Source organism: Cavia porcellus, unplaced genomic scaffold, assembly GCF_034190915.1.
Source record: "Cavia porcellus strain 051 isolate PalLab524CR breed Dunkin Hartley unplaced genomic scaffold, mCavPor4.1 scaffold_4, whole genome shotgun sequence".
NCBI lineage: Eukaryota > Metazoa > Chordata > Mammalia > Rodentia > Caviidae > Cavia > Cavia porcellus.
The window spans coordinates 53,043,717-53,071,538 of NW_026947487.1; the positions used below are offsets into that span (position 1 = coordinate 53,043,717).

The following is a 27,822-nucleotide window of genomic DNA, read 5'->3' on the forward strand; positions in this document are numbered from 1 at the left end:
GTTGGATGAAGGATTTATTGTTTCATTAATCTAAAATATTATAGTAGAGAAAAGATAATAAAAGTAAGAGCAAAAACTGTTGAAGTTTTAACCATCTCTTATTCTTTTTTTTTTTTTTTTTTTATCTCCAGAGACAATGGTGTTAGGGCCCTCGGCTCTTATTAGTTCAATAAATTAATGGTTTATAACCTTTATTTTATTACTCCTGGAGTACTCCATAAATCACCTATAAGTACAAGATAGAAAATAGCCTATAAAATTATTACTTCTTTTAAATTCTTTCTCTGGAATTATCAATGTTGAAAAGATAAACCCTCAGAATTTCAGACTTCCTCTTGGCATGGGTATTTTCACTGGAATTGCTTTATATATTTCTTTTTCTTTTTTTCTCTTATGTTGGACACACACATGTACACATTCCTATATACCTATATCAACATGTGTTTGATAAGAAAAGTAAAAATAAAATTAAGGAAGCAAATACAAACTTCCCACAATCTGGTGATGAATGCTCCACATGTTTTGGGCAGGTTCATTCACTCCATTTTTAAAAATTTTGTGACATATATTTTGACTTTTACATTGTGTCTCTCAGTTTTCACTGTGAAATCATGAGGATGGATAGCATGCCATTGTTCCTTATGTATTTTTGCATGTGTGTTTATGTGAGTGATACATTCCCCCACCCCGGGGAGTCTGGCATGACTTACCCAGTATTTGCTGAGTGAACAAATGAGACTCTTACTTCTGGCTGTAGTTTCCTTTTGACCCATGATCACTTCTGCCTTTGAGCTGACTGCCGTGTGTCTTGGTCACTTTTCTCTCATTGCTGAGACAAAATACCTGATGCCCAAAATGAAGGAAGAAAAGGTTTATTTAGCTCACAGTTTGTGGAGGTTTCAGTCCATACTCAGTGGCTCCCAGGCAGAGTGGCACATGGCTGAGGGGCAGGTGTGGCACATACCAAAAGCAACAAAAGCAAAAGGGCAAGAGGGGAGCACTGGGCTTTCCCTCCCTTATATTGTATGCAGGCCACCTGCCCAGGGTGGACAGCATTCACACCACCAATTCCAGCTCTAGACCAGTAACCAATCACAAACTCTAGACTCAGCAGCCTTTGAAAGCCCCCATGACCACATGAGGCTTTGGGAGGACATCCAGACACAAACCGTAACACCTTGTTAGTTTCTGTCTTAGTGCCATTATGCAAAAAGATTTAAAATCATTCCTGGCACTAAATAACCACTAAACAAAAACTGACCATACCATTTCTTAATCTGTCCTTCGCGTGTTACAAGTCAGTCTTGCTTCCTCATCTGCGTACCCTAGATGGTTTGATTTCACAGTACTTATTGAGCACCCTTATGTTCCTGATGTCATGTGTGGCGGTGAGGATGCCTCATGGTCCTGTGTGAGATAAACAGTCAGGGAACACTAATGAACAATTACATGTGGGTATTCACAGGGAGGGATTCACGACAGTGACCCCCCTGCGTCATGGAGACAGGGCTGTGGTCTGAGGGGATCTCCAGGGCTTCCCCAGCAACTGAGAGCTAGGGCCCAAGCAGGAGGCAGTAGTGGACAGGATGGGGCATGACAGAACTAGCACCAGAACACAGCTCAGAGGCCTGAGAACCAGATAGAAAAGGGAGGATGCATGACCCATGTGGCTCTTGAGGTTCTTGGGGTGGAGAAGGCAGAGAGGATGAGAAAATAAAGAGACAAAGCTGGGGTCAGGTGGAGTCCTTACTCTCCTGCCGGAAGAGAAGGAACTGCCCAGTCATGGTAGCACCATTACTTACATACATTCAGGAGGAGGAGGTCAATTTCAACCCTGCTGCCCAGCACTGTGTCTCCCTGGCTACCCTGGGCCCCTGCCTTCTTGGGGCTGGAACAGCTGGTTTACATAGCTCGCTTTGGGCCCTCTGTGTTTTCACGGCAGGCCTGGCTTTAGCCCCACACCTATGATTAATGTCCAGCTTTAGCAGCTTCCTCCAGGAGGTCACTGTGCTGTAGAACCCTGCTTCTCAGCCTGCTGGTCTCACTAATCGCCCTGCACAAGAGACAAATGAACAAAAGCATCTCTGAGGAACTTAGCTCAAGGGAAGCAGAAATGCCTTTGCTGTTAGGATGGTTTATGGCCTTGCAAAGAGCAGTCCTCCTAGGGGACACATCTCTGAACAAGCCCTGGAAAAATGATCCTTATGCTTCCACCTGCCTCCACTCTTCACATCAAGGTTTCCCAAGTCCAGCTTTGCTTAGGTATTCAGCATGCCCTTCTGAGCACCCACGATATGCCAGGGCCTTACAGAGGCTCGGATCAGGTCCATCAAGATCCAGTTTCACCCGCTGGGCTCAGAGCCACCACGTGGAGAACATCAGAGGGTCAGTGCTCAGGTGAGACCCAGAGCCACCCCTGCTGCTGATTCCCACCGGGCTGCTTCCCGTGGGCTCTGGGAGGGCAATGGTGTTCATCCCACGCATTAAGGGCTTCTATTTAAGCAAGAATGGGACCCAGAGACCAGTTCACAACGAATGGACAGACAGGGTGGGTGGGAGGAAGGGCCCTGTGCCTGTAGTGGCTCCGCTTGTTAAGCACTCCCCCCAGAAGGAGAGCCCCTCACACAGCAGTGCTGATGCCATCAGGAACAGGCTCAGGCTTTCTGCACTAGCAGGAGTTCATTGTGAAAGTGTGGGCAGAGCACCCCAAGCCGGGAGAGAGGTGGCCCTTGAGGGACTGATGATGTAGAAGATATTTGGGAAAACCGAAAGTGAGCACAGCCAGCCCACAAGGGGTGTGACAGTGCTCATGTGACCTTCGTCACCGTGACACACCTTCCACGGGGCAGGTGACCCATGATGGACACTTAGCATTTGGTTAGAAGGCGAGATTAAAGCCCACTTCACGTGCGCAATTTCACCTACCCGGGCTTGGGTGTGAGGGTCGGGGCCAGGGCCTGGGTGGGCTCCTCCCAAAGCCTCTCAGGAACAAGGATTTGGTTGTTTTTTAAGCACTGCTGACCACACCAATGTGATTTCTGTAACAGAATAAGTTAGGTGAGCCATTCGGCAGGGAGCTCAAAGTGAGTTTTTATTCACCGCTGCCTGCTATGCAGTCCATATTGCTTGGGTGAAACTAATTAATTTTCCCTACCCCATAATTATATGTAATACAAGCCAAATCACCTTTTTTTTCAAATAGCAGAAGATACAGCACTCTGTTAGATGTGCATGCCTGTAATTATCTTTTCCATGTTGAAGTTAAACTTCAGTAATAGTCTATTTATGACAAAGAGCACTCATATTTTGGTATAAATTTATCCTTTGAGGATGTTGAACCATGTATTCAGATGTTTCAAGCTGAGCTACACATTAAACATTTCCATTCAGCAGATTTTCAAAGCTACCATGAAAATTAATATGTTGAGATATTTGAGTAAAATATATGTACCCACAAAAAAGTAATGCCCATCTCCAGAAACTTAAGTGAAGCAGAAGGGGAGGAGCTGAGAATTCAACCTGGAGAGGTGGTATCCTCACTAAACAGTGGCTTTCCTGGAAGTGAGCATCCTGCTCTCCCTGCTGTGGTCCCAGAGGGTGACATACAGTTGGCAAGAGACAGGATGTAAATATCTGGTTCATGAAGGGAGGATGGATGGACAGATAGGCAGATGGGCAGATAGATAGAAGGGCGGGTGGATTGATAGACAGGTGAGTAGATGGATAGACAGGTGGATGGACAAATAGACAGATGGGTAGGTGGGTGGATGGAAAGATAGATGGACAGATGTTTGGATGGACAGATGAATGGGTAAATAGGTGGGTGTACAGATGGACAGGTGGACAAATGGATGGGTGAATGACAGACATTTGGATAAATGGACATATAATAGAGAAAGATGGTAGAATGATGGATAAATAAATGTAAGGCATGCAAACCAGAAACATTGTGCCATATAGTATAGTGAGTAAAGTATCGCACACCTGTGTGCTCTGAGGTGCTGGTGAGCTAGCATCGGTAACATGGCAGTGATTCACTGTTGGCACACAGGCAGGAACACCGGGGCTCAGGAGTGGGTGTCTCTCGGGAGGAGATGGTCTGGTAGGCACAGGAACTGTTTCACATGGTAAAAATAGAGCGGTGCTTTAAAGGAGCACAATGACATCCTCAGATCAGCAGGATAAAAAACTCGTCTGATGGGAGAGAACTCTGAGCGCAGGAAAGAAAGATGGCATTGTTCCCGTCATCAGCAGGAAGGCTGATTTTCTTTAATGCAGAAACAGGATCACACCGGCTGCATACTTTAAAAGATACCAGGGCACTTTTCTGGATTGCGGCTGTTACAGTAAAGGAAGAAATTGCTTTGAGGCAATAGTGATATTAGGTCTCTTGTTGTTCTGCAGAAAACAATTGTAAATAAATTGTGTTGATGATTTTAGACAAAGGGAGATTAAAAATTTTAAAGATTCATTTACGAGTAGTATAATGAAAATAAAATGTCTTTTTGGCAGCAAGGAAAGCAGCATTGCCAATCAAACATTTCCCACTACAGCATAATCTGTATTATTTCACTTAATGTTATGGTCTTGAGGTACAGCCATGTTCCTACAAATGACCAAGTTTATCCTTCTTTATGAAGGAGCTATGTTCCATGGTGTGTAAACTCCATGTTTTCTTTATCTATTTTTTAATGAGGGCCATGTGGACCACTCCCCAGATTCAGCTGTTGTGAGCTGTGCTGCTGTAAACATGGGTGTGCATGGGTCACTATAATCTGACATCTTCAGCTCTTTGGGGAAGATACCTGGAAGAAAACAGCTGAGTCCATTGGAATTTCTGGTTGTGCTTGTCTGAGGACTCTCCATACTGCTTTCTGTGGTGCTTGTACTAGTTTACAGCTCACCGACAGTGTAGAAGGCCTGCTTTTCCCCCGCAGCCTCTCCAGCACTTGTTATCTGATTTCCTGATGACAGCCATTCTATTTGGGGTAAGAGGGGATCTCAGTCTTGTTTTAGTTTGCATTTCCTGTACAGCCAACTCATATGAGAAACCCGAATTATAAGTGAAGAGAAAAATAAAAGAGGATAATTGGAAGCAGGGAGACAGGTCTCTCTCAAATGGGAAAAGGAACCAGAAATGGAGGAAGGGAAAGGAAGAGGAGGGAAAGGGGTTGAGAACAGGGATTCTGTGCGTGCACCAGCTCCACACAAGGAGCACAGACACAGACATTATGTAGGAAAGATGCAGAGTAATAAGAAAATCTCAGCTTCCAACTGTATTTTCAGACCTGTAAGACACTGGATCATTAAATTCTCTTAGACTTTTAGTAAGTGTCATCTGTATTAGTGAGACATTTTGATAACTCTCTACATGGAAACAAGAGCCCCTATCTAGCAGAACCCACAGGGCCACCGTGATATCTGTCACCCAGAGCTCTGGGCAGGGTAAAGACAGATCTCGTTGGCTTCTGCTCCAAGTGGGCAGGTGGAGAGCGGGTCACAGCAGAGCCGCTCTTTCAGAGGAGGAAGGGGCTGCACCTCGGGTTAACTCCAGGTCCTACCGTGGAGGACTCCAGGCAAACCCTGAAGCGTGCGCTTTGCTGACTGGCCAGGTGGAGACGTAGAGGCCCCAGAGGACAGTGAAGTGGGGCAGTGTCCAGGGCGAGGCTCAGGGCAGAGAAAGGACTGAAGCTGTGAATGCGGGGCTCTGGAGCCTGCCACACATGCATGTTCCTGAAGGGAGGAACATTAATGTCATTATTTCTGGGGTCACACTAGGTACACTGTTCGTAAAGAGAGTTAAATAGTTGAAGCAGATTTAAAGTCCAGGGAGCTATTTTGATGAATGGTTTTTTATGAATCTGTGTTTGTGTTCTACCTAATGTCCACTCACATTCCCACTTGGGAAATTCTGCTTTGTGGTTTCATTAATGCTCAGTTTTATTCCTCTTAATATACATAAACTGTGAATTTTATAATCTTTTGGGACCATGAATAACCTCTCATAGTTGAGTACGCAGGCAGGCACGCGAGTGGCCATGCACCTAGGGATCCAGGGCTCCATGGAGGTCAGTCCAGGGCACATGAGCCATGAGTACTCCCGCAGGGACCCCTTCTTCAGAGCTGTACACAGAGCTGCGAGTCATGGAGCCCTGTTGATCTCTGGGGGGAAGAGAGGCTTCCCAGGGCCACCTGCTCAGTAGGCTCTGGAGGTGAAGAAGGGGTACGGAAGAAGCCAGAGGGGACAAGGAGCTGTCACTTGGGATCCGCAAGCAGTGACTCGGTCTCAGAGCAGGGAGCCTGGTGCCTCGTAAGAGCTGCAAATCTGCACAGCGCTGTGCCTGTGGGTGACGCAGGGCCTCGACGTGTGCACTGAAAACTAAGAGGGAAGATGGGGAGAGAGGGTGGGGGAGGAGAAGGAAGGAAGGAAGTGGGAGCAGAAGGGAGAAAGGAGGGAAAGACAAGGGGAGAAAGGAAAGGAAAGAAAGGAGGAAACGTGAAAGGAAGGAGGAGGAAGACAGAAGGAAGAAAGGAAGGAGGAAAGAGAATGAAGAACAGAAGAATGGAGGGAGGAAAAGAGGAGGAGAAAAGGAAGGAAGGGAAACAGATCCAGAAAACCATACTTGGGAAAATCCTTCCCGAGGGATCTGACCATCAACCTGAAGATGGTGACAACTCTGAGCCAATTTCAGGCAGCAAAGTAACATAACAAGGGTGAACTTTAGGAAGACCCTTCTGGAGGGGTCAGGGAAATGGATCCACGGAGACCCAGGGTCGTGCGTGGAGCTGCTGACATGGCACAGGAAAGCAGACTGAAGTCAGAGGTGAAGCTGCCTGCCGGCTGTGACTTGGCAGGGCCTGACGGGGAAGGGAAGCAAACGCCATGGCTCCCCCGGTTCTGGGCAGGAGGTGAGCCGCTGGTGAGGTCTCCTTAGCTCAGAGAGGAAACAGAGGGTAAGGATGGAAGGAAAATGCTACGGTGAACATCTTGGAGTCAGGGTGCTTGGGGACATTTGGGAAGGTGGCCTCAAACTCACTGGGTGGGGAGACCAGGTAGAAATGAAGTTTTCAGAACGAGGCTGAGGCAGGCTGTGCCCGAAGACCATGAAGCCAGCATGTCCTGGAGGATGGAATGTGGGCCGGGCCTTGGAAGTAGATGAACCACAGGGAGGTGAGTGGTCTGCAGTGATTCTTTTCAGAAGAAAGCGTCAGGAGTGAGAGGGGTATTTATTTTTTGGAAAGTTCTGAGGGTGTGTAATATTGGGGATTGTAACCTAGGATCCTGCGTGAACACGGACCACGTAAACATCACTGGCCTCCGAAACACGCCTTCCTCCCTGCATTAGCCACATCTCCTTGCTGCAACCCAAATGGAGAGGTTTATTTTGCTCACATGCAGGTCCAGAAGCAGCTGGCTCTGAGACAGGAAGGCAGGGCCAAGGGCAGGGCCAGAGGAGGTGGACCTTTAGGCCACCACCCCCCCACACACACCCTAACTGCTCCTTCCCCTCCACAGCTGCTCCCCAATCTGCCCTCTGTAACACACCTCTACAGGAAAGGCTCCTTGCCATATTGTGTTATTTAGGGGCAGGAAGTGGATGAGCCAAATTAACTCGCAAGTAGGAGACAAGGAAGGGAGGTGTGTCATCGTCTCCAGGAACTCGTGGAGAGAATCAACTGATTACCCTCTGCACCACCAGCAAGTGGGATCGCTCAGGCCTCCTCCTCTCCCCTCATCCCGGCAGAGGCAGAGAAACGTAGCACCCTATAAACGGTGGGGGACGGGAGCTCTGTGTCTCTTCGCCACACTGTTGGGAAGGTACCGGCAGCACCGGCCACCTCTCAGATCTGCCCTCAATCAGCAGCGCTCCCTCGGCAGGGCCCTTAGCGTCTCTGCAGGGCTGCTTCTGCCGCCCACACCCTACCTACCACGCAAGCTCTGTCTGCTGCCACAGCCCACACCTCCTAGAAAAAGTCCCTCAAAACTAGGATAATGGGAGCTTAGGAAGTGGGCAGTGACAATTTTGTTTACTCCTTTAAAATCTGCCATTTCAAAAAAATTCTAATGGTTTTCTGATGAACACAGGAGTGACTGATTCACAGATGGCTGCCATTCCCGGGTCAGAGTGACATTTCGGTCTCCGAGGATGCGCAGGAGGGGGCTCCTGAGCCACCAGGGCCCCCCTCCTGGCTTCGAGCGAGACACATCCTTGCAGGGGAGATGCAATGCTCTGGCAGCACTGATGCATGGGCACACAGCTTGCAGGGCTCCCTGGAGGCCTCTGTGGACCTTGACCGTCCATGCAGACGCCTTGTTCCACAGGGCCAGCCATGAGCGGTGCCCCCAGCAGGGTCACTGACAGATGATGGAGACCCTGCTCCTTCAGTTAGTTCGCATCCGCGCCACACCTTCCTGTCCGTGGCTGCAGGAAGAGCCTCAGATGTGTGTCTTTATGAAAACCCCGCATCAGGGCAGCCCAAGGACTGATTTCACCCTCTTGGGAGAGAAGAGCCTCTGCTACGCACAGGTGTCTTTAAAAGATCAGCAGGAGATAGGAGAAGTGCGCTGGGCTTCGGTCTGCAGCCAGGTGGCTTCATGTGGGCAGATCTAGTTTCCAAAGCTGGAAGGAAGGGTTTTGAATGTTTTCACTACAAAGAAGTGATAGTTTGAGGTAATAGATACACTCACCCTGACTTGAGCATTATACAGTGTGTACAATGTATCAAAACATTATAGAATACCATATGGTGATCAAAATATACAGTGAAAGACAGTGCACTGATTCCTCTCTGAATACTCCTTCTCCCATCAGGCATGCTTAGTCCATCGTTCTTGCTGCTTTTTGTTTTTTGAACGTAGGAGCTCAATGTGGTGCGTGCTGCCCTTGAACTCACAGTGATCCTCCTGCCTCAGCCTCCCAAATGCTAGTATCACAGGCCTGTGCACCACCGTGCCTGACTCTTGTTGCTTTTTGGACCTCTCTGGAAGTCTTGTTTCATGAGTGTCTTCATGAGGTGTGATCAAAAAGTATGGTGAATGCTACAGCCCGTGCCATGCAGCAGAAAGGCAGCTCGTAAGCTCTACACTGTCCGCACCCACCTTGTTCACTGGATCTATCCCCTATGACTTCCGGCTCCTCCTCAAGTTCAGAAATGACTGTGAAAGCAAATCCATTCAGGACATGAAGGCAGCCAGGATAGTGCTGCTGAAGACTCTCAGGAGCGAGGACTTTGGCTGCCGCAGGGAGTGGCAAGGATGACGGGATGGAGTTTGAAGGGAGAGGAAGGGTCCGGAGGATTTGGTAGCCCCGAATCTTTAATGTAATAAAACTTTTATTCACTGTATTTTCCAACCACACCTCATACTTTCACGTATCAACTTCCAAACTGCAAAAGAACTAATATTGGCTAAAACTCCCAAAGAGCATCCCCAAGTACTCCCAGACCCTGAGGATACAATGCCAAATAATGCACGGTAGCTTGGTCCATGGGGGCTGTGAGGTCCACCGGGCAGCTGAGCAAGGGTTCCCAATGGAACAGCCACCTGTCACCCAACCTGTCCAGCTCTCACCTTGTCTTGGGGGACACCTGTGTGCACCTAGACTTCTGCACTCTTTTGGAAGCTTTGTGCTCACTCCTCTTCTACCAAGCCCCCAGGTCTACACCAAAGCTCTGAGGTTTCCCATGGGGCAAAGAGGGTCCCCTGAACTCCTGCACTTCCCTATTGTGAACCACATTCACCCGGCTTTTCTTGCTTTCTCCTTCCCTCAGCGATTTTCCACCATACTCTAGTATACCCTGGCAGGTCCCCCACTGTGCCCGAGACCCATCTTACACGACAGCCTCATCACCCTTTTCTTTCTTCCTAATCTGACTCCACCTTCCCCAAGCCCTCCCCGCTGTGTGTGAATCCTCCTGGGTTCTTCCCTGCTATGCATAAGGCTCTGAGTACCACAAAAAAAAAAAAAAAAAAAAAAAAAAAAAAAAAGGTGTAATTTTTGTGCAGCAGGTACTGAGTTTATCAAAGTCAAAACAGATTTCAAAAAAATGTCTTGGTACAATTTAGACTTGATCCTCCTTCTATCTTCCAGCAAATTCCAATGGTTTGCCAGGAAAATGTCCACGTGTTTCTAAAAGGGCCCCCTGGCGTGGCTGATGTGTCTATGGAAGCTTCCTCCCCACCACTGCCCACACAGCTGTGCCCAGGCGTGGCCTGCTCTGGCCCTGCCCTTCACCACTGCCGGTTTCTATGCCTTTCACTCCCGCTCTGGGATCCCCGGAAGCAGTCCTGCTCCTCCAGCAAGCAAGCTTGCTGGATCCTACCTACCCCAGTTGCACTGCCTGCTCATGTTGGAAACTGTTCCTTGGCCACAGTCCTGTTCCTGCATGGAGGACAAGATACTTTCATGTCCCCCAAACCTCACACTGTGTTCTAGATGAGCACACTTTGGTTTTTCGTGCCTCTTAGAAATGTCACCATCAGAGACCTTGGGCACTCTCCAACCGCCTCCAGCTCTCCACCTCTGTCCAGTCAGGAGGCTGAGTGGAATCCGCTTCTCCACCTCCAACCATGGGTCCTTGTCCCTGGCCCCTGCGATCATTTGCATCCAGGAATTGTGCCACACTGCTAGCCACCACTCTTATAGGGCTTCACTTTGGAACCAGCTTGGTGTGGATTTGTGTTGGGATTTAGTGCCCCACCATTGACTCCACCCTACATCTGTGATGAGCAGAGAGGTGACAGGACGCATGCCTCCCAGATTTGTCTCCAGAACTCACAGACAGGACCAACTGTTCTTCCTGTTAGTGCCAAAATAAGGCAGCAGTTGGGAAAGGAACAGAAGAAGTGTCTATGAATTAAGGGTATCACCGAGGGAGGGTGGAGGTGCCACCAAGGGAGAGCAGCCATGCCCACTCAGAACCGCAACCCCCTCCCCTGCTTCACCCAGCTCCATGTCAGTTGGAGGAGGATGGGCGTCTGGCCTGCCCAAGGTCTCTGAAGTTGGCTGGTGACTGAGAGCTGCCACTGCTGATGCAGCAGGTGCAGTTCAGGTCACAGTCTCCAGAGAGACTTTCACTGAGGCGACAAGAAGAGGCAGCTAGAAAGGTGGACAGTGACTCCACCTGGACAAACCCAGTTTCCACGCTGAACACAAAGGGTGCCCTGCAGACCCCATCAGGAGCTAATGGCGTGTGTGCACACACGTGAAAATGTCCAATGTCATTTTCACACCTTCGGGTCATCTCCGCCTGTGGCTTGGGCTCTGTGGTGTTATCATCCTAATGTTCCAGCTCCTGCTCAGAAGTGTGTACCTTCTTCCCAGTTCTTGCTGTTTGTCCCCAGTGCCAGGGCTGCGGTCATGAATGTCACGCTGGCAGCATTTTCTTTGCTGTGCTATTGGCTCCAAGCTGCCGCGTGATTCCCGATAGGGTGCAGCAGGCTCTCCCACAGTTATTTCTCTTTGTGTCCCATTACTTTGTGGGCAGACGTTTAGAATCTAAGCACCACACACAAGGAAGTCATTTGAAAACCTACGGGTACAGCTTACCATTGCGTCTTCAGGAACATTCTTTAGCAGCAGTCTTCGGTAGAACCACCTCAGGCTCCCCAGAGACACTGACCTGGTGTCTTGCTCAAATGTACTGCTTTCTGCATTTGGCGCTGGGTAGCCCTGGCACAGCTACTGTTTGTGCAGGCATCTCAGAGCTGGGCGCACAGAGGTGACTCGGAGGTGTTCTCCCTTTTGTGCTGGAGTATGGTTGCCGCCTCTGTATAAAGGCCCCGTTTATAGCAATCTGTGGTGTCATGGGAGACATACTTGCAGTGAGAGACCTCACAGTTCCAGGCCTCAGTGGGTGTGGCTGGGTATGTCTGGGTGTTCATCTCCTCTGCCCAGGGTCTGTCTCCCTGTATGAGCACAGAGAAGAGGGGACTGAATGAGAGACGAAGCCTTAGCTAAACCATGCCAGTGTGTTCGCCGGGCAGTTTCTCTCTTTTGGCAGAGCCCAGGCTGCGTCCACACTGCAGCTGGCCCGTCCCTGTTCGGCAGGCACACACATTGCTGACAGCACAGATACACAACTAACCACACACGCATCCCAACAGTGTCCACAGAGTTTTGATGAGGTGGAATGGTGTCTGAATCGAAGGAAGGGAGCTGTAATTAATCCCATTAGTTTTCTTTTTCTTCTTCCTTTTCTTTTTCTTTTTTAAATTTATTTTGGTGCTGGGAATCGAACTCAGGACCTTGCGCTTGCCAGGTGGGTGCCTGTGCCACTGAGCTGCATCCAGAGCCTTGGTTTGCTTCTTCTATTCATGTCCTAGAAGCATCTCCAGGCCCATCCTTTCCTGTTATCCCCGGCAACTCCTTGGCGCTAACTCATGGTTTGTGTTGTAGATTGGCGTCCGCAAGGTGTTTCTGAAGCACTGGCAGGCGGATCAGCTTGGGGACCTGTGCCTGCAGCTGCAGACACGGATCGTGACCTGCCAGAAAGGTAACCACTTTTCTGGGCTCGGGGGCCCAAGCTCCTCCTCACAGACCTGTGTTCCCGTCAGCATCAGCATCCTAGCAGATCCTGCTTCCAGTCTCTCAGAGCTCTGCTGGGGCCATCCTGTGGGGTGTTTGGGGAAACCTGGCCAGCAGGCCGCATACCTGTGTCAGTGTCCGTGTTTAAAGGCCCTGCCCATCCTTTACTGGATAGATTCCATGTGAAACTTTATGCTAAATTATCAACTAAATCCTTAGCAGGAGGCGGGAATCTACACATCTTGTCAGTGCACTGCCTACCTCGTAAACACCCGGGCGCATCTGTCCTTTTAAGAGGAGGGAGACATTAGGGCAGGGCGCACCTTGCAGTCTGCAGCAGAAAGAGTTCCCCCTGGCATTTGGGGGCCGGGGTGGTGCTGCTTCACCAAGCCCTTTCCACCGGTGTCTCCGGGTCGCCAGATTTTGGTGAGAAGATCCAGCCGGTTAGCCAAATCCCCTTTTGTGTAACTGCTCCTACACTGGGGAAAGGCCTTGAGTGTGCACTGCCTGGTAACACAGCAGCAGCATTTGCAGTGACGACTTCGTCATTGATGGGACCTTTGTCACGGTAACTTTGGGTGAGATTCCACTTTGGATTTGTCTATCAGAATCCAGGTGACTATGAATAAAGGTTACACTTTAAAAGACAACTATGCCTGACATAAAATGGATATCATTTATAGCTTATTGAATTTTCAGGCTGTCTGCTGGTTTTATTCCTTCCAGACAGGCAAAATAAGAAGTTAATCTGTGAGCTGGCTTTTGGTGTGATTTACAAGGTGGAATCGAAAACTTCAGGGAAAGTTTCTATAAAAATGTATTACAGTGAAAGACACATTACCATGAATCTGGCTTGAACCACGCCCCTACGCTCCAGAGGCTCCCATCCCATCCTTTTTGGCACTTTCTGAGGCAGTTCTAGAAGTCCTCTTTCGTGAATGTCCTTAGGAGGTGAGATAAAAAATATGGTGAAATCTACTGCACAGTGGGGAGGGCAGGCCAGTAAACACAGTGCGAGGTTGTCCTCACCCTGCTTATTAACCGGATCGGCGCCACGAAACTTCTAGTTTTCCTACAAAGTCAAAACATCCATGAAAAGTGAATGTTTTAAACCAGTTCAGGCACTGGAGGCACCCACAGCAGTACAACTAAAGACACTGAGGGCAGGGGGCTGGAGGTTTAGCTCAGCGGCATAAGTGCCTGCCTTGCAAGCAGGCAGTTGTGAGTTTGATCCCCGCTACCTATAAAAAGGAAAAAGACAAAAAAAAAAAAAAAAAATACACTGAGGACAGAGGCCTCCAGAATGGCTTCAGGGCGATGGGATAAGTGGTGCAAAGCCAGGGGAGGATTCTGAGAAGGACTCCAGGCAAGGCAAGGCACTGCTCACTGAAATACTTTTAAAAAGCTTAATCTTGACTGTATTCTTTGATCACTCGGCGTGTTGTGGACTTTGTTCCCTGATATATTTGAAACTCTTTTTCTACCACGGGAGCCTGCAAGGTTGCCAGTTTCAGGTTATCTTTTCAGTCTTCCGTGGACTCCTGTGGGTATGGCCTAGCGGGTCCCCCCATTTCCTATGATATCCATGCTGCACTGTACTGTCCCTCAGATGCCTCTGCTCTGAATTTAACATATCCGGGCAGCACCCCAGTGAGGGACCTCACTCCAAGCCCACACATCGCTGCAGAGTGTACTGGGACAGAGGCCGGCCTTGGTCTCTGCTCAGATGCCCCTACATCCCCAGGTGGAGGAGGAAGGACAGGAGGGGGACAGTCTCCCCTGGCACAGCCTCCTGGCTGGGGCCCATTCTGGTGGTCTAGTGCACAGCCAGGGGGCTCTCCAGTCACCCCATGCTGACACACAGCACCGTCCCCCTCATGTGCCCCTCAGGCCCTGCACATCCTCTGCCCCTCTGTCTCAGCAGGCATTTCATGGGAGAGACAGACTCCCTGACTCCTGCAGAGGTGCGGCTCCTCCTGCAGCAACAACATCGCCCTTTAGAGTCCTGCACTTTCAGGGTCAACCCAGGTCCAACAGCCACATGGCAGGCTCTTGCTGGTCTCCTGAAGCCACCTCCTCCACCCCAGGCCGGGGGACCCAGCCCTCACCTCTGGGTTCAGGATGGATCTTGTCTGTCTTCTCCTGGATCCCTGTAGCCTCACCCTTGATCTATGCAGGGGTAATCTGGGCCATGGGTCTGCCCTGGGCCTCCCCCAAACTGTGCACCCTGCAATGGTGAGGTCAGCCCTGCACCCGCCTACGTGGCACTGGAGTGCCTGCCTTACCTGGGGCTGGTTCGATGTGCAGCCTGCGCCCCGACTGCACCCTGGGGCTGAACCTGGATTTACACCCACACTGAGGCAGGGCCAAGGAGACGCCATGAGCGGAGGACACAGCACCCGAGCCAGCCTGGGAAGTCTGCTCAAATGTAGTAAGGGGCACCGGGGCTCTCTCTCCCTCAGGCCCCGGAGATTTCTCTTCTCTTTAGCTACAAAGATGAACTTGCTGCCCACAGCTGACAGGTAGCAGAGAGGTAAATGGGACTCCACCACCCTGGCTGCCTTTCAAAATGCGAAGATCGAAAATGATCTTGAAAACAATGTCCCAGTCAAAATGGTAATTTCATATTTTGCATAAATGAAATAATGGATATAAAAGCATTTTGAGTATTTCAGGCTTTAAGTGCAAAGTGTTATGGGTTTTATTTCTACACCCCTTAAGAGTGGTTCCTTCAGTGTATTTTGCTGATGCTAAGTTTACTCAAAATGCACACACCTGGGGTCTTTTCCAGTTTTTAAAAAGAGTTCCATTTTTTCCTCTTTGTAAATATTCAGAGCAAAGAAAGCTATAACTTTCAGTTTTAAGTCTGCTCATTACAGTTTTAGATGATTCCTGCGGTCAGTTATCACTGTCTCATCCTGGATGAATAACACCTAAAAACGAAGATCTCATTGTGATCGATATTGTAAAAGCAACCTTGGGATATAATCAGAAGGACAAATATCAATACTCATTGCTGGCATTCTATTTGTCTTGGTTGTCCTTTATTAAAGATGCCATCTTTGGGGCTAAGGGTACAGCTCAGCAGTACAGCGCCTGCCTGACAGGCGCAAGGTCCTGAGTTCAATTCCCAGCACCAAAGAAATAAATAAAAACCAAGAATCACCCTTTTAGCAACTTTTCTAACACTTTTAAAGAATTTTGGAAGGATGCTAGCAATGGACTCTGGGTGATGGCTGTGAGCCTTTGCCCGCTGGGGGTCAAGACATCTGGGGCACCCACCTTTGTTCTCCCCAGATTCCTGGGGACCGAGCACGACTCCTTCATCTTCTCCTGTAACAACAGCGAGCAGCTGGGCCAGCCACGGAACAGCCTTGCTCCTCCTTCCTCTGATGTCCCTGCCCCACACCACAGGCGTCCTCAGCTTCCTCGTGGCTTCTGTTCCCAGAGGCCTGGTTCCTCTGCTGCTGCTTAGATTTGATGCTCTTAGATTCATTCAGAGGGCCATTTTAGCTATCTGCATCCGTGCCCGAAGTTACCCCACAGGCAGCCTCACCATCTGGAATAGCAGCTCCCAGTCCAGACCTGGATCACAGGTGCCTGCACTGTGCCCTCCTAACTGGAAAGCCGCGTCAGCTTCCCAAAGGCAGCAGAGATCAGGGGTCTCTTCGATAACCCACCTGTCTGTCCTGTATAGTCACATTTACCTCAGGCGCTTAGGGTTTTCTGTCTCCCTCCCGCAGAGATGAGAATAACAGATCCCTTCCACACACGCTGGTGTTTCCTGAAATCAGAGTTTTTCTCTAACCCACAATTCCCCGTAATCTTAGCTCCTCAGAGCTGGAAGCGCTGGTGTCCCAGCCTTGGCTATTGCCTCAGGGCTCCATGGCCTGCACCTGTCCCAGCGTCCCTGGGAAGGGGCCACCGAGTTTGTGCTGCCCGTGGCCAGGGACCCATGCAGCCCCCTCTCAGGAGGGGCCCCTCTGCTCCCCACTGTGCTGAGGGCTCCAGGTCCCCCCTCCTGTTGACCCCACATGTGGCTCCATGCTGTCCCACCGAGAACTGCAAATCACATCCGTAAAACAGCAGGCTGAGGGGATGGAACAAGCCTTAGAAGCAAGCCAGACAGACAGACTTCAATCCCAGGTCTGCCCCTCCATGCTTCGCCTAGAATAGTGACTCTAAAAAAAAATCCCAGTGTCATTGTCCCCAAATGATGATGATCGTTTGTCATCCTTTGGCCTTGGTGTTAAACAACATAATGGACTGGGTTGCACACTCGGGCCTCAGGTACTGGTCTCTTATTTTCATTTTCCATTTTCACTGGGTACTCACATGTTAGTGATTTCAGAGCATTTGCACTCACACTTCCCTGACTTTTTCACATTTTCCTAGGTTTCCTTTCCTGCCTGGCAGGCACCATATTCTGTATTTCCACAAAATCTCCAGAGTCTGAGCCTGTGTTTCTTTCTAGGGGAATTAAGTCAATATCCTGCACTGAGAGAAGCATGACACTCCGTGGATCTTAGCTGTGACATACCTTCTCTGAGACAGCACAAAACAGCCATTGCTTCCTGAGTGGGATCCACTCCCCCAGCCTTGGGGTTTGGAGCTGGACCTTTCCCATCATTTTAACCACAGGCTGTCCTTGTCCAACTGTCACCAGACACAATGGGGCAGCCGTGAGCTCAGCACCCTGCAGGGGCTCCCCAGTCAGGGACCTCACCTGTCACATCACCTTGCCGAACTCAGGGGTTTTCTTAGTGTGCCACCACGGGGTTTAGTTCAGTTGAACTGCGGGCTACACGTCTGCATCTCAGGTCACAGCTTCAAGTTTTGTTTGCATGTTTGGCTTTGCCCCTTTTCCCTCCTTTCCCTGACACAGATCTGTGTTCTTTTGTGAAGTTATCAGAGGGTTTCTAGCCCGCCAACACCTGCTCCGGAAGATGAGTGCCAAGCAGCGGGAGCTGTGGAGGGTCAGGAGCTTCCTACAGGACACAGAGGACCTGGCGCTGCAGACCTACGACGCCCTGGTCATCCAGAATGCGGCAGACATTGCCCGGGAGAATGACCGACTCCGCAAGGAAGTGGGTGCTGCCCAACCCACAGACAAGGCGGAGGCCAAGGGCAGGCCCGAGGAAGGAGCCAGAAGGTAAGGGCTGAGCGGCCTCAGCAACTGGGTGAGAGGCCTCTGGGGAGCAAGACAGTGTTGACACAAACCTCAGTCACCCAAGGTTGGGCGCATACGGTACAATTTGAAACTCACTCACAATCTGGAAAACATTCTTCTGCACTTCCTTTTCATGAGTTAGATGCTGTGTGTGCAAGGTCAGTTGTATAAATAGTTGCTGCTTCCCCTGCCACTCTGCCTCTGTCCCTGAGCCCCTCAGGTCCCCCAGAGCTTTGCCGCTAGCCCCTCTCTTTCTGAGACAGCAAACACACAGCTGGGCCTGCCATCCTCACACAGGTGTGATGCATGCACAGGGTGGAGATTTTGGGAAACCAGGCCAAGGAGTTAAGATGCCACAGGGAACAGGAAGGTCATGAAGTCAGTAAGTGGACTGTAGAGGTGCCTCACACCTCTCATCCCAGCCCTCTGGGAGGCTGAGAAATGAGGGTCCAAGTTCACACCCACCCTGGGCAACTTAAATGAGGCTGTGTCTCTCAAGATAAAAGAATTTTAAAGATGAGCTAAGGATATAACTCAGTGCCCTGAGATTTATATGCAGAACCAAAAATTCACATACACACCCACACGCACACACACCCACATGCACACATGCACATGCACACACATGGGGTTGGCTGTATATTTCCTTTTATAAATGGTTACATGTTCTGTGCCAGTGTAGACAGCTGTAGAAAATAAAACACTTTTCAAGTAGAAGTTCACTTGGGATGTGGAGCCTGCAATAGAAGTCTGGGTCACACAGGGCTCTTGTTCTGTCATGGTTTCCTCCCCAGGAAGGCTGTAGGGCAGCTCAGTCCCCACTGAGGGGCCCTGGGCAGACACTGGGCTCCTTCTCCATCACCACCTGCTCAGGGGATTTGCACTTTTCCCCAGGAACGGGACGTACCTAGATTCGTTCCCAGAGCCCCTCTCCTTTGCTACAACTGCCTATGTCAAATGATTTTTTGTTGCTGCTAACATGGAAAAGCCAAAGTGTCTCTTGATAATTAGCCTCAAATATCTCAGTGATTAAATGCTGGGGAAAAAATTCCCTTTGTACAGAAAACTGTAATTAAACATCACAGGGAAAACAAATTATCCACTGAGTGCCACATTCCCATCTTCTGCAACTTCATTTTCTACACGGGCGACCGGCTGTGCCGGGTGACGGTTCCAGCCCTGTCGGGGCTCTGCCACGGAAAGACATAATTAGAAAACTATGCTCGGAAACCCCTCGCAAACAGGCACACTGGCATCTCGCTAGTATGTGATTACTTTGACAAGTGAAGCTAGAAGGAACTTTATACAGCAGATAACTACTCATTTTAAATGACTCCCAAAATAATATTTATTATTTTCTCTGCTGGAACCACAGAGTCACCCCAATTTCTCCATTGCATTATGTATTTGTTTGCCTGATGGGAAATTAAGTGAAGACACATTTGTCTATTTATTTCTTGAATACCAGCAGTTCACTTGGCACCAGGCAACCAGACGGAGTAACAGGAAAAATAATAGTTTTGTGCATAATTAAATAATTGATGGTGGAATTTAAGTGGTAAGGAAGGGAGAGGGGAGATGAGCAGAGGATGTGACATGTGAATCTCTGGTAGTTCTGAGAGGCCCAGGCGCTCTTTTTATGAAGGGAAGTGGTCCAGGCTGGAGCATCTGATGCCTCAGTAACCCCCTATTAAGATGAATTTCCCAGAAATTATCAAGCAGATTGAAAGTCTGACTTGCTGATTTGCTTCAGAACCAGAGTGTGAACAAGTTGTGGGTGCCTGCTGGGGACAGGAGGAGGATTAGGCCGGGAGGGAGCTCACACAAGGGTGTGCAGTGTCCAGTGTGCTCATATACCCCAGCAACCCTCCCTGGTGGCAGGTCCCCAGGCAGCTGTCTGCACACCTTCAGCCATCAATGTCACGGAGCATGGGTTCACTGTTGTCCCCAAATAATGTACCTGGGCCTCTCTGGTCTGTGCTGTCGTTGTTGTTTCCCCTAAGAGCTGAAGACCAGAGTGGATCCTGGCATGCACATTCCAGCTCGGTCCCCGTCCTGGTGGCCGTGGACAGCCTGGCCCAGGCCCTCACGGGGCCGTCCACCCGGCCTCTGTCTCTGCACCCTGCATTCAGTGTGGATGACAGCAGCGGCCTCCCATCACCACGGAAACAGCCTCCGCCCAAGCCCAAGAGGGACCCCAACACTCGGCTGAGTGCCTCGTACGAGGCCGTGAGTGCCTGCTTGTCCGCAGTGGCCAAGGACCCAGCTAGTGACGGTGAGCCCAGGGCCCTGGGAACCTGTGGTGGTCGGGGTACTGAGGTTCTGACTTCTGGATGAGTTGCGGTCCCCGTATATTCTCAGTAGAAATCAATCCAGTAGCTGCCTTGCTAGCAGCCCTGTAACCACTAAGTATAAATATTAGCCATGCACATCTCCAAGCCTCTCAGGGAAAAGCTCCTTAAGTGCCCTCTGCATCTCACACCCCGTGCCCTATACCCACCCCTGTAGTGAGCCTAGGAACAGACTTCATGTGCAGAGTTGGTCGCTGATCTGTGTAAATACTCATTTAAAAGTCCCTAAATCTTCATCTTGCTTTCCTGAGATCACAGTCTCACTGAAAACAAACGCCGCTTCTTCATGGGGTGAGTGACACCTACAGGAGAATCACTGTGACCAAACTCAGACGGCAGAGTCTGGGGATGAGATGGCAAGGTTGGGGGGCCATGTGCACCTAAGGAGAAGCCCACAGCTCTGCAGCTTCGGTTTGGGGGTGATCAATGCACATGGCCCGAGACTGTGACAGAAGGTAATGTTGGGAGGAAAAAGGATGAGCTCAAGATAAAATGGAACTGGGGCTCCACACTGAAGTCTCAGGAGACCAGAGCTCTGTGTCTGCTGCAGTGGCAAATGCCTGTCAGCCTAGCATTTCAGAGGTTGAGGCACAGGGTTCGAGACCAGTGTGCCCTACAGAGTGAGACACTGTCTCAAAAACAAGACAACAGAAAAAGGCAAAATGACAAAAAGATAAAGCAAAACCACAGATTTAAAACTTTAAATTCGTTACTCCCATTCATAAAACACCATGCAGTCTCATCAGACGTGAAAGACGTTTATGGAAAATTCCATTTATCGGGACCTAATTTCACTCCCATGTGACCATCAGGTGGCTGAGAACCCTGCTCCCCGCAGGAGCTCAGGTCTTTAAAGCCTGTGAAAAGCTAACACTATTTCCTCTTCATATTCTGCCTCTCCTGGTCTTTCTTGCACACAGTTTCTAGTATTGGCTACTTTGTAACCCCAAATAAAGTCTTAGTTTCCTTGGGCTGAGGATGAGTTTCTGCATTTTGGAACATGCTCAAAATGGATTTTTATAAGAAAATTCAACCACATGACCATGTTTGCTGCTCGGGTTTGGAGTTTTATTAAGTCAGAAATTGCCGCAGGGACACAGGCCCTCAGTGGATCTGTGTTCTGGATTTCTAGTCCGTGGTCACAAAGGCAGCTCCACCATGAGATAGGCCAGTGGCTGGCAGTCACTCTGGTCCCGTCAGGGCCAGCGGGAACCATGGTGAGGTGCCCGCCCCGCTTTCAGCCGCAGGATCTGTGGTCTGATGTCACGGAGCCTGGGTCAGTGCAGCTCCGCATGGGGTTCCTCCACCAAGGCCAGCGCCAGCCAGCGCCTCTCCACGAAGGTGCCCGAATTGCTCCTTCCATCAGGTGGCGCCACGCCCCTGCTTTTGGATTGGGCCTTTTATTTAGGGGGATCCAACTGGGTTTTTGTTTTGAGTTCTTTATATATTCTAGATACTAGTCTTCTAAAGAATGGCTGGTAGAGATTTTTAAGAAATCTTCTGCATTGTTGGAGCGAAATAAACTAGGTGTTGTATTCAGGGGTTGTGCAGAGAACAACTAGAATCAGGACATGGAGTTTATAATATTATTTTTATAATGGTCACTGGGAGTTAACACAAGAAAATGCAGGGACTCTATCCACAACACCAAAAACATAGAATATTCAGCCTAGGGCCTGAATCCCACAGCAATGTCCCACATGAGCCCAGATGAAGACCCAAAGTTCATGACAATGCCTCCCACGAGTCCAACTGGAGGTCCAGAGCCCACAAGAAAGACTCATGCCAGTCTCTTTTACGGATCCATGCCAGGAAGCCCAAAGGTCAGCAGTGGAAGGCCAGAAAGTCCATGCCAGTGGGGTGAAGCAGCTGTGCTGGTGAGATGAAGGTTCTATGCTAGAGTTGAGAAATCACACACATAGCAAAAACCAGTGCTGTCATGAAAGGCACCACAGCCATTCTCAGCAACACGGAGGCCCTGAGCTCCTCCAAGACAAGCACAGTCAGATACGTGCCAGGAAGCCAGCGTGAGGAGTTCATCCTGGAGACCAAGCAGCACACATCTTCCTCTCCGGAGCCAGAAAGCAATGCTTGATGTAAGGACCAGAGCTTCTCCAGGAGAACCAGCAGCTCAAACAGCAACATGTAGGAAAACCCACAAGTCCTCAACACCTTAACACAGTAACACATTAACGCCTTCCTTCTCTTTCTCCTTCTATTTATGCTGGTAACTTTCCTCAGGTGGAGAATCTTTGCTCAGTGCCATGCTGATGTAATCCAGCTGGTGTTAAGTTGACCACCAGATCTTAATCCATAATACTATGACAACCAGTGTGGGAGTCAGTATAGAGATCCCTCAAAAGCCCAAAACTGGAAATTATATTCAATGCAGCTCTTCTTTCAGATATCTTCCTGAGAGTTAAAGGCATCATACCTTAGTGGTCCACGCACACCTGTGTTTATAGCAGCCCAGCTTGGAGTAGCCAAAGCTTGGAAGTAGCCTACATATCCATGGATGGATGAACTGATAAGAAAACTCATATTTACATATGACGGAATACTACTCTGCCATAAAGAAGGATCCACTTTGAGACCATAAAGCTAATGAACACAAACTTAAATGTTGCATTTTTTCTCCTATACAAGAAGCTCAAATTATAAATAAAGAGTGAAATCAAGGATAAATAATAGGAAGCGGGGAGAGATCTCTTGCAAAAGGGAGGGGACCAAGAGATGGAGGGGGAGGAATAGGGGAGGGAAGGGGATGAGGAAAGAGTGGAGCTGTGTTCCTTACCTGTGCCAGGTCACAACAGAGTGTGACCATTCTGTACTCCAAACAAGTGCAATTAAATAAAAAGTGGGCCTTGGGCCTTCTCGGGGGTCACGTGGTCACCAGCACGATCTGTCCCCTGATACAGCCAGTCCTCCCTGGCAGTTCCGACTCCTCCCCCTCCATGGTCACCAGTGGCAGTGCTGGACCTTCTGCTCGGCTGTAGTTTGCAAAGCCTCCCCGTTTGTGTGGGTGGTGGGGGGAGAGTCCGACCGCTGAATGCCTGCGAGCAGCCTCACCACATGGAGCACATCAAGGCGGCCCCAGTTAGACCTCTGCTGACCCACATGGCCACTGGCACTCCGAACACCACAAGCAGCCAGGCATGGGACAGGACACCGTGTGGGGACTCACTCTCCCTGGAGGTCATCACCCACTGAATGGCTTTCAGAAACCCTCTGCAAGCTGGTGATAAGCCAGACACCAAGGCCCACGCTCCTTCGTGACAATGGTCCTTTCCTGGCCCCTGCTGCCACTGCTCTGTTTGCCCCAGGCCACAAGGAGCAGCCAGAGGTCTGCAGAGTCCCTGGCTGGGACTCAGCACAAGTGGCTTCTCCCATATTTCACAGTGACACTCGAGGGCTTCGGCCTCCACCTGCCTTGGCGTACTTTCTCTCCCGTCTCACTTGATCTAACCTGAGGGCCACCAGGCCTATCTGGAGGCTCCTCCAAGGGCCTGGGGTTTCAAGTCACACAAAAAGTGCCGAGTTTTGTCTGCTGCAATTATGGGCACTGAACCCAGGGCCTGCATGCGAAGCCACATCTCCAATCCTTTTAGTCTTGTACTGGAAGACCAGCTCCCACTGAGGCACAAAACTGCCCAAACGTGGTCCATCTTGCGATCGCCCTGTCTCAGCCTCCCAGAGCGCAAGGGTGACAGGCAGGTACCACCACATCTGGTGGAAATTCAAGATTTTTCCAGCTGTAATCCACTTCCAGCACCGGCAGCCTCAGGGTCAGGTGGTCACCCCCACATACACACACACACACACACACACACACACACACACACACACACACAGTGTCCTCTCTGGACAGCCAGGGACCCTCCCTGGCCAAGGCTCCGAAAGGCATGGCAAGGCTGGAAACACCAAGTCCAGCGTGGAAATCACCGCCTGCCACAGCGCCTATAAACAACTCCGTCCCAGAACAACTCTAAGACATCCAAAGGCTGAGGCCGGCAGGCACCTGCTGTCTCCCGTCGGCAGCTCCTTGGTCCTGGAGTAGCTGTGACCTGTGTGCTGGACGCTGGGAGACGCTCCCAGTGGCAGACCTGGGAGCCTCATGTAGTTCATTTCCCGGGGGGCTACACCCTTTCCAAGCAGTGAGCCCCAGCCCAGCCCGGCACGCTACAGACTAAACCTGCAGGTCCTGCTCCCTGAGCAGAGGGCTGTGTCACCGTGTCAAGCCGTCTACACTGAGACCAAGCAGTGACAGGTCCCCAGGGGTGGGCGCTGGGACCCGCCCAGCCTGTGCCAAAGCATCCCTGGTAGCCCCGGACGACAGGGTTAGGTTAGGAACCCTAGAAGGGCAACTCCAGCTATGCCCAGTCCAGCCTCACTGAGCAACCCTGCTAACCTTCCCTCTCTGTCTGACTTCCTGCTTTAGCTCTGACAAGGCCCAGGCCTCACAGCGATGACTACAGCACCATAAAGAAGATCCCCCCGCGAAAGCCAAAGAGAAGCCCCAACACCAAGCTCAGTGGTTCCTACGAGGAGATCTGGGGTCCAAGGCCCCCAGGCATGGCTGTCCAAGCAGGTGCACGCCAGGCCCCAGGGACCCCAGGTGTGCCACGGACCTCACCTCAGTGCGCCGCGCAGCTGCCACTGCACCTGCCCTTGCCACCAGGGGAGGACGACGACGAAGACGACGCTGAGCCTGTGTACATCGAGATGGTAGGGAACGCGGCCAGGCTCGGGGGCCCCGAAGCAGACAGCCCTGAGCAGGGCGAGTCTGTGTACGAGGAGATGAAGTACTTCCTGCCCGAGGACGGCTGCAGCCTGGGCTCCTGGCTCCCCGCTCCACGGGACGGGTGCGACATCCCGGCGCCCTTTCCCAACCTGCTGCCGCACCGGCCGCCGCTGCTGGTCTTCCCACCCGCGCCGGCCACCAGCTCGCCGGCCTCGGACGAGTCCCCGCTGACGCCGCTGGAAGTGGCGCGACTGCCGGTGCTGGAGCCCAGCCGCAAGTACCCGCTGCAGGCCGAGCCCACCAGCCCCGGCTCCCCGCAGCCCGCGCGGGCGTCCCCCGGCCCCGGCGCCGTACCGTCCCCTCCGCCCGCGCCCGCGCCCGCAACCGCAACCGCAACCACGCCGGGCAGAGCGGGGTCCGGGTGCGAGTCTGGTTCAGACCCAGCCCGGTCGCAGTCCAAGCCCGCGGGAGCGCCCTGCTCCCCGGCCAGGCCGGCGCGCGCTGAGCCCCGCAGGGGCGCCCCCAGCCCCGGACCCGCGGGTGCCTACAGTCCCCCAAGCTGCCGGCCGCCCTGCAGCCCCCTGGATGAGCTCAGCACCCTCTTCAGCTCGGGCCGCCCGGTGCTGCGCAGGTCAGCGGCTGGGCGCCGGATCCGCGAGGCCGGAGGTGAGCGGGACAGGGTCCACGCTGTGCTCGGGCAGCGTGCATGTGTGCGTGGGCATGGTGCAGACTGTGAGTTCCCGTAAGGGCATAATATATGCAGTGCTTGCGTGTGTGTCCAGAGCATACACGTGTTCACACACGGATACAGCAGGTACTGGGCATGCATGTGTGTGTGCGCACCAGTGCATAGTACATACTGTGTGCATGTGGACGCGGTGTAGGCAGCGGGTGTCTGTGCGTGCCTATGGACGTAGCATACAGTGTGTGTGCATGTGTACAAAGTATGTGCTGTGTGTGCATGTGTTCATAGTGTGTACCATGTGCACAGTATGTACTGTGTGTGTGTATGTACGTAGCACCGTGTATACTCGTGCGTATTACACAGGTATTGGGTGTGTGTGCACAAACATACATAACCCCGTATGCAGCATATACATGGCATATACCGTGTGCACATATGTGCTGTATCAAAATGAGATTCCTGTTGAGTGGGGCTGAGAAGGTAGGCGATTTCGCCTCTGTTTGCAACTGTGTAAGACATTAAAGCCTCATTCTAGAGAAGCACTTTGCATGCAAACTGATTTAACCTGTTACAACATAAAAAGTGCTAGAGCAAAGTTATGTTAGCTATCGGCTTTTTCTGCATTTCCTTGCAATGAGGAAACATTTTTTGTAAGGCGTCGCTTCCGACATCCGTGTGACTCACACAGCACCACACCCGGGACACCCCATGCCTTGCACATAACTCACCCACCTGCCTCCTGGGGGATCCTCACTGGTGCAGTCCTGACCCACCTCCAGCGTCCTTCCCTTTTTGCATTGCCATGAGTGAGTCCTCTCGGCCTGCCCGAGGGCCACCCCAAGTCCATCCTGCAGGAGAGGCATCCTTGAGCCGCTCAGCCTGGGGCAGAGTTTGACACCTCAGCACTGCTGTTTGCAGCCTGAAACCAGGCCTGTGGGAAGCGTCTATTTTGCACCCCTGCGAACGCAGAATGTAGCAGGCAAAAAGAAAGACAAACTTCCTGGGCAGATATTTTTCTAAACCCTTGTAAGGGGCTCATCCAGGGCTGCTTCATTCCGAGGAGAGCCAGACACGTGTGGTTGCTGTTTCCCTTGAGCACAGAGCCCGAGGTCACTTACAAAATATGTACTTAGGGCTTTTATACAAAAGCAAAATATTTCTGCAATACTGCATCCTACATACGAGAGAAGACAGTGAAGGAATCCTCACATTGGGACGCGATGGAAGCAGCACACTTCCGCTCTCCATGGCTGGGGATAAAACTTCTGGGTCAGAGGTTAATAACTTCCGAGGTCAGCATTAGGACCGGAAATGAGCATCTCCCCTATGCTGTACCTTGGTATGCACACATTAACCCCTCTTTCTTAAAAACAAAATACATAAACATTTACCCGTCCTCATTTGACTAAGAAATTAATTTAGGTAGAAACACTAGGAAATTCAGGAAGTGGTTTAAACAAGTGCAGCTGGGTCAGGCTAAGCACACTTGGTCAGTGCCGACCTGCCCTGTGTTTACTCTGCACACCTGTGAGCTAATTGTCCGTATACCCAACCATTTCTTCTTAATTAAACATCATGAATAAATGAAATTATACTTGGAAGTAGTGACTGCATTTCACAAGATTTTGTATTCCTAGGGCCAGAATGAAATCTAAGGGGAAAATCATTAAATAAATTGATTTTGGAACTAAAAGTTCATTAAAATCCCATAAACTCCATTTTACTATAGGTCATAACTGGGTGCATTCTTAATTCAGCTGTATTTGGGGAAGGGAAGCTAATGAATTTCTCGGCAGAACTCTCACAGGTGGAAATTCCCAAGTTTGGGGCACAGAGAAAAGTGAGAATTACTGAGGCTGTGAACCCTGGTGTATAATTTGCTAATTATATTTCCCTACAGTGATATCAATATCAAAACTTCAAGTATTTGAACTAAAAAATTAGCAAGACATGTCTTTTTCTGTTGTGGGCTTTGACAAAATACTGTGTGATTTGGAAAAATGGTTTGCACCATTTTGACCGCAGCTGTAAGGATACAAAGCTTGGCACCATGAGAAGAGCCATTCCCTGCAGATCTGGGAATTTCCAGCACACTGTTGAGAACTCTGTAACTCTGTGTGCTTGTTGAGGGGGTGAGTTTGTAAGTTTGTATGACGGTGATATTAATCCTTCATATTGTAAAAGGAGCTAAAGGAAGACACGGAAAAAAATTGAGCCCTAAGTACTAGAGCTGCTTATATGATTATTAAGGTTTACATAGTTTGATCCTCGGGTGGGTAATCCATTTTCCTCCAAATTAATTGAATGGCTGATTTACAGCATTTCTGATTTACTACAGCCTTGGGATT

General features: G+C 50.4%; 1 protein-coding gene across 5 annotated transcripts in view; it reads left to right on the top strand.

Moving 5' to 3' along the window:
• Positions 1 to 27,822, top strand: part of Myo16 (myosin XVI) — a 470,083-nt gene that overhangs the window by 396,420 nt on the left and 45,841 nt on the right. For all 5 annotated transcript variants that reach the window (XM_063247024.1, XM_063247026.1, XM_063247023.1 and 2 more), the window contains exons 29-32: positions 12,399 to 12,495; positions 17,433 to 17,679; positions 19,701 to 19,972; positions 24,487 to 25,455. In XM_063247024.1, coding sequence (XP_063103094.1) covers positions 12,399 to 12,495; positions 17,433 to 17,679; positions 19,701 to 19,972; positions 24,487 to 25,455 — 1,585 coding nt within the window. The remainder of the gene's footprint in view (positions 1 to 12,398; positions 12,496 to 17,432; positions 17,680 to 19,700; positions 19,973 to 24,486; positions 25,456 to 27,822) is intronic.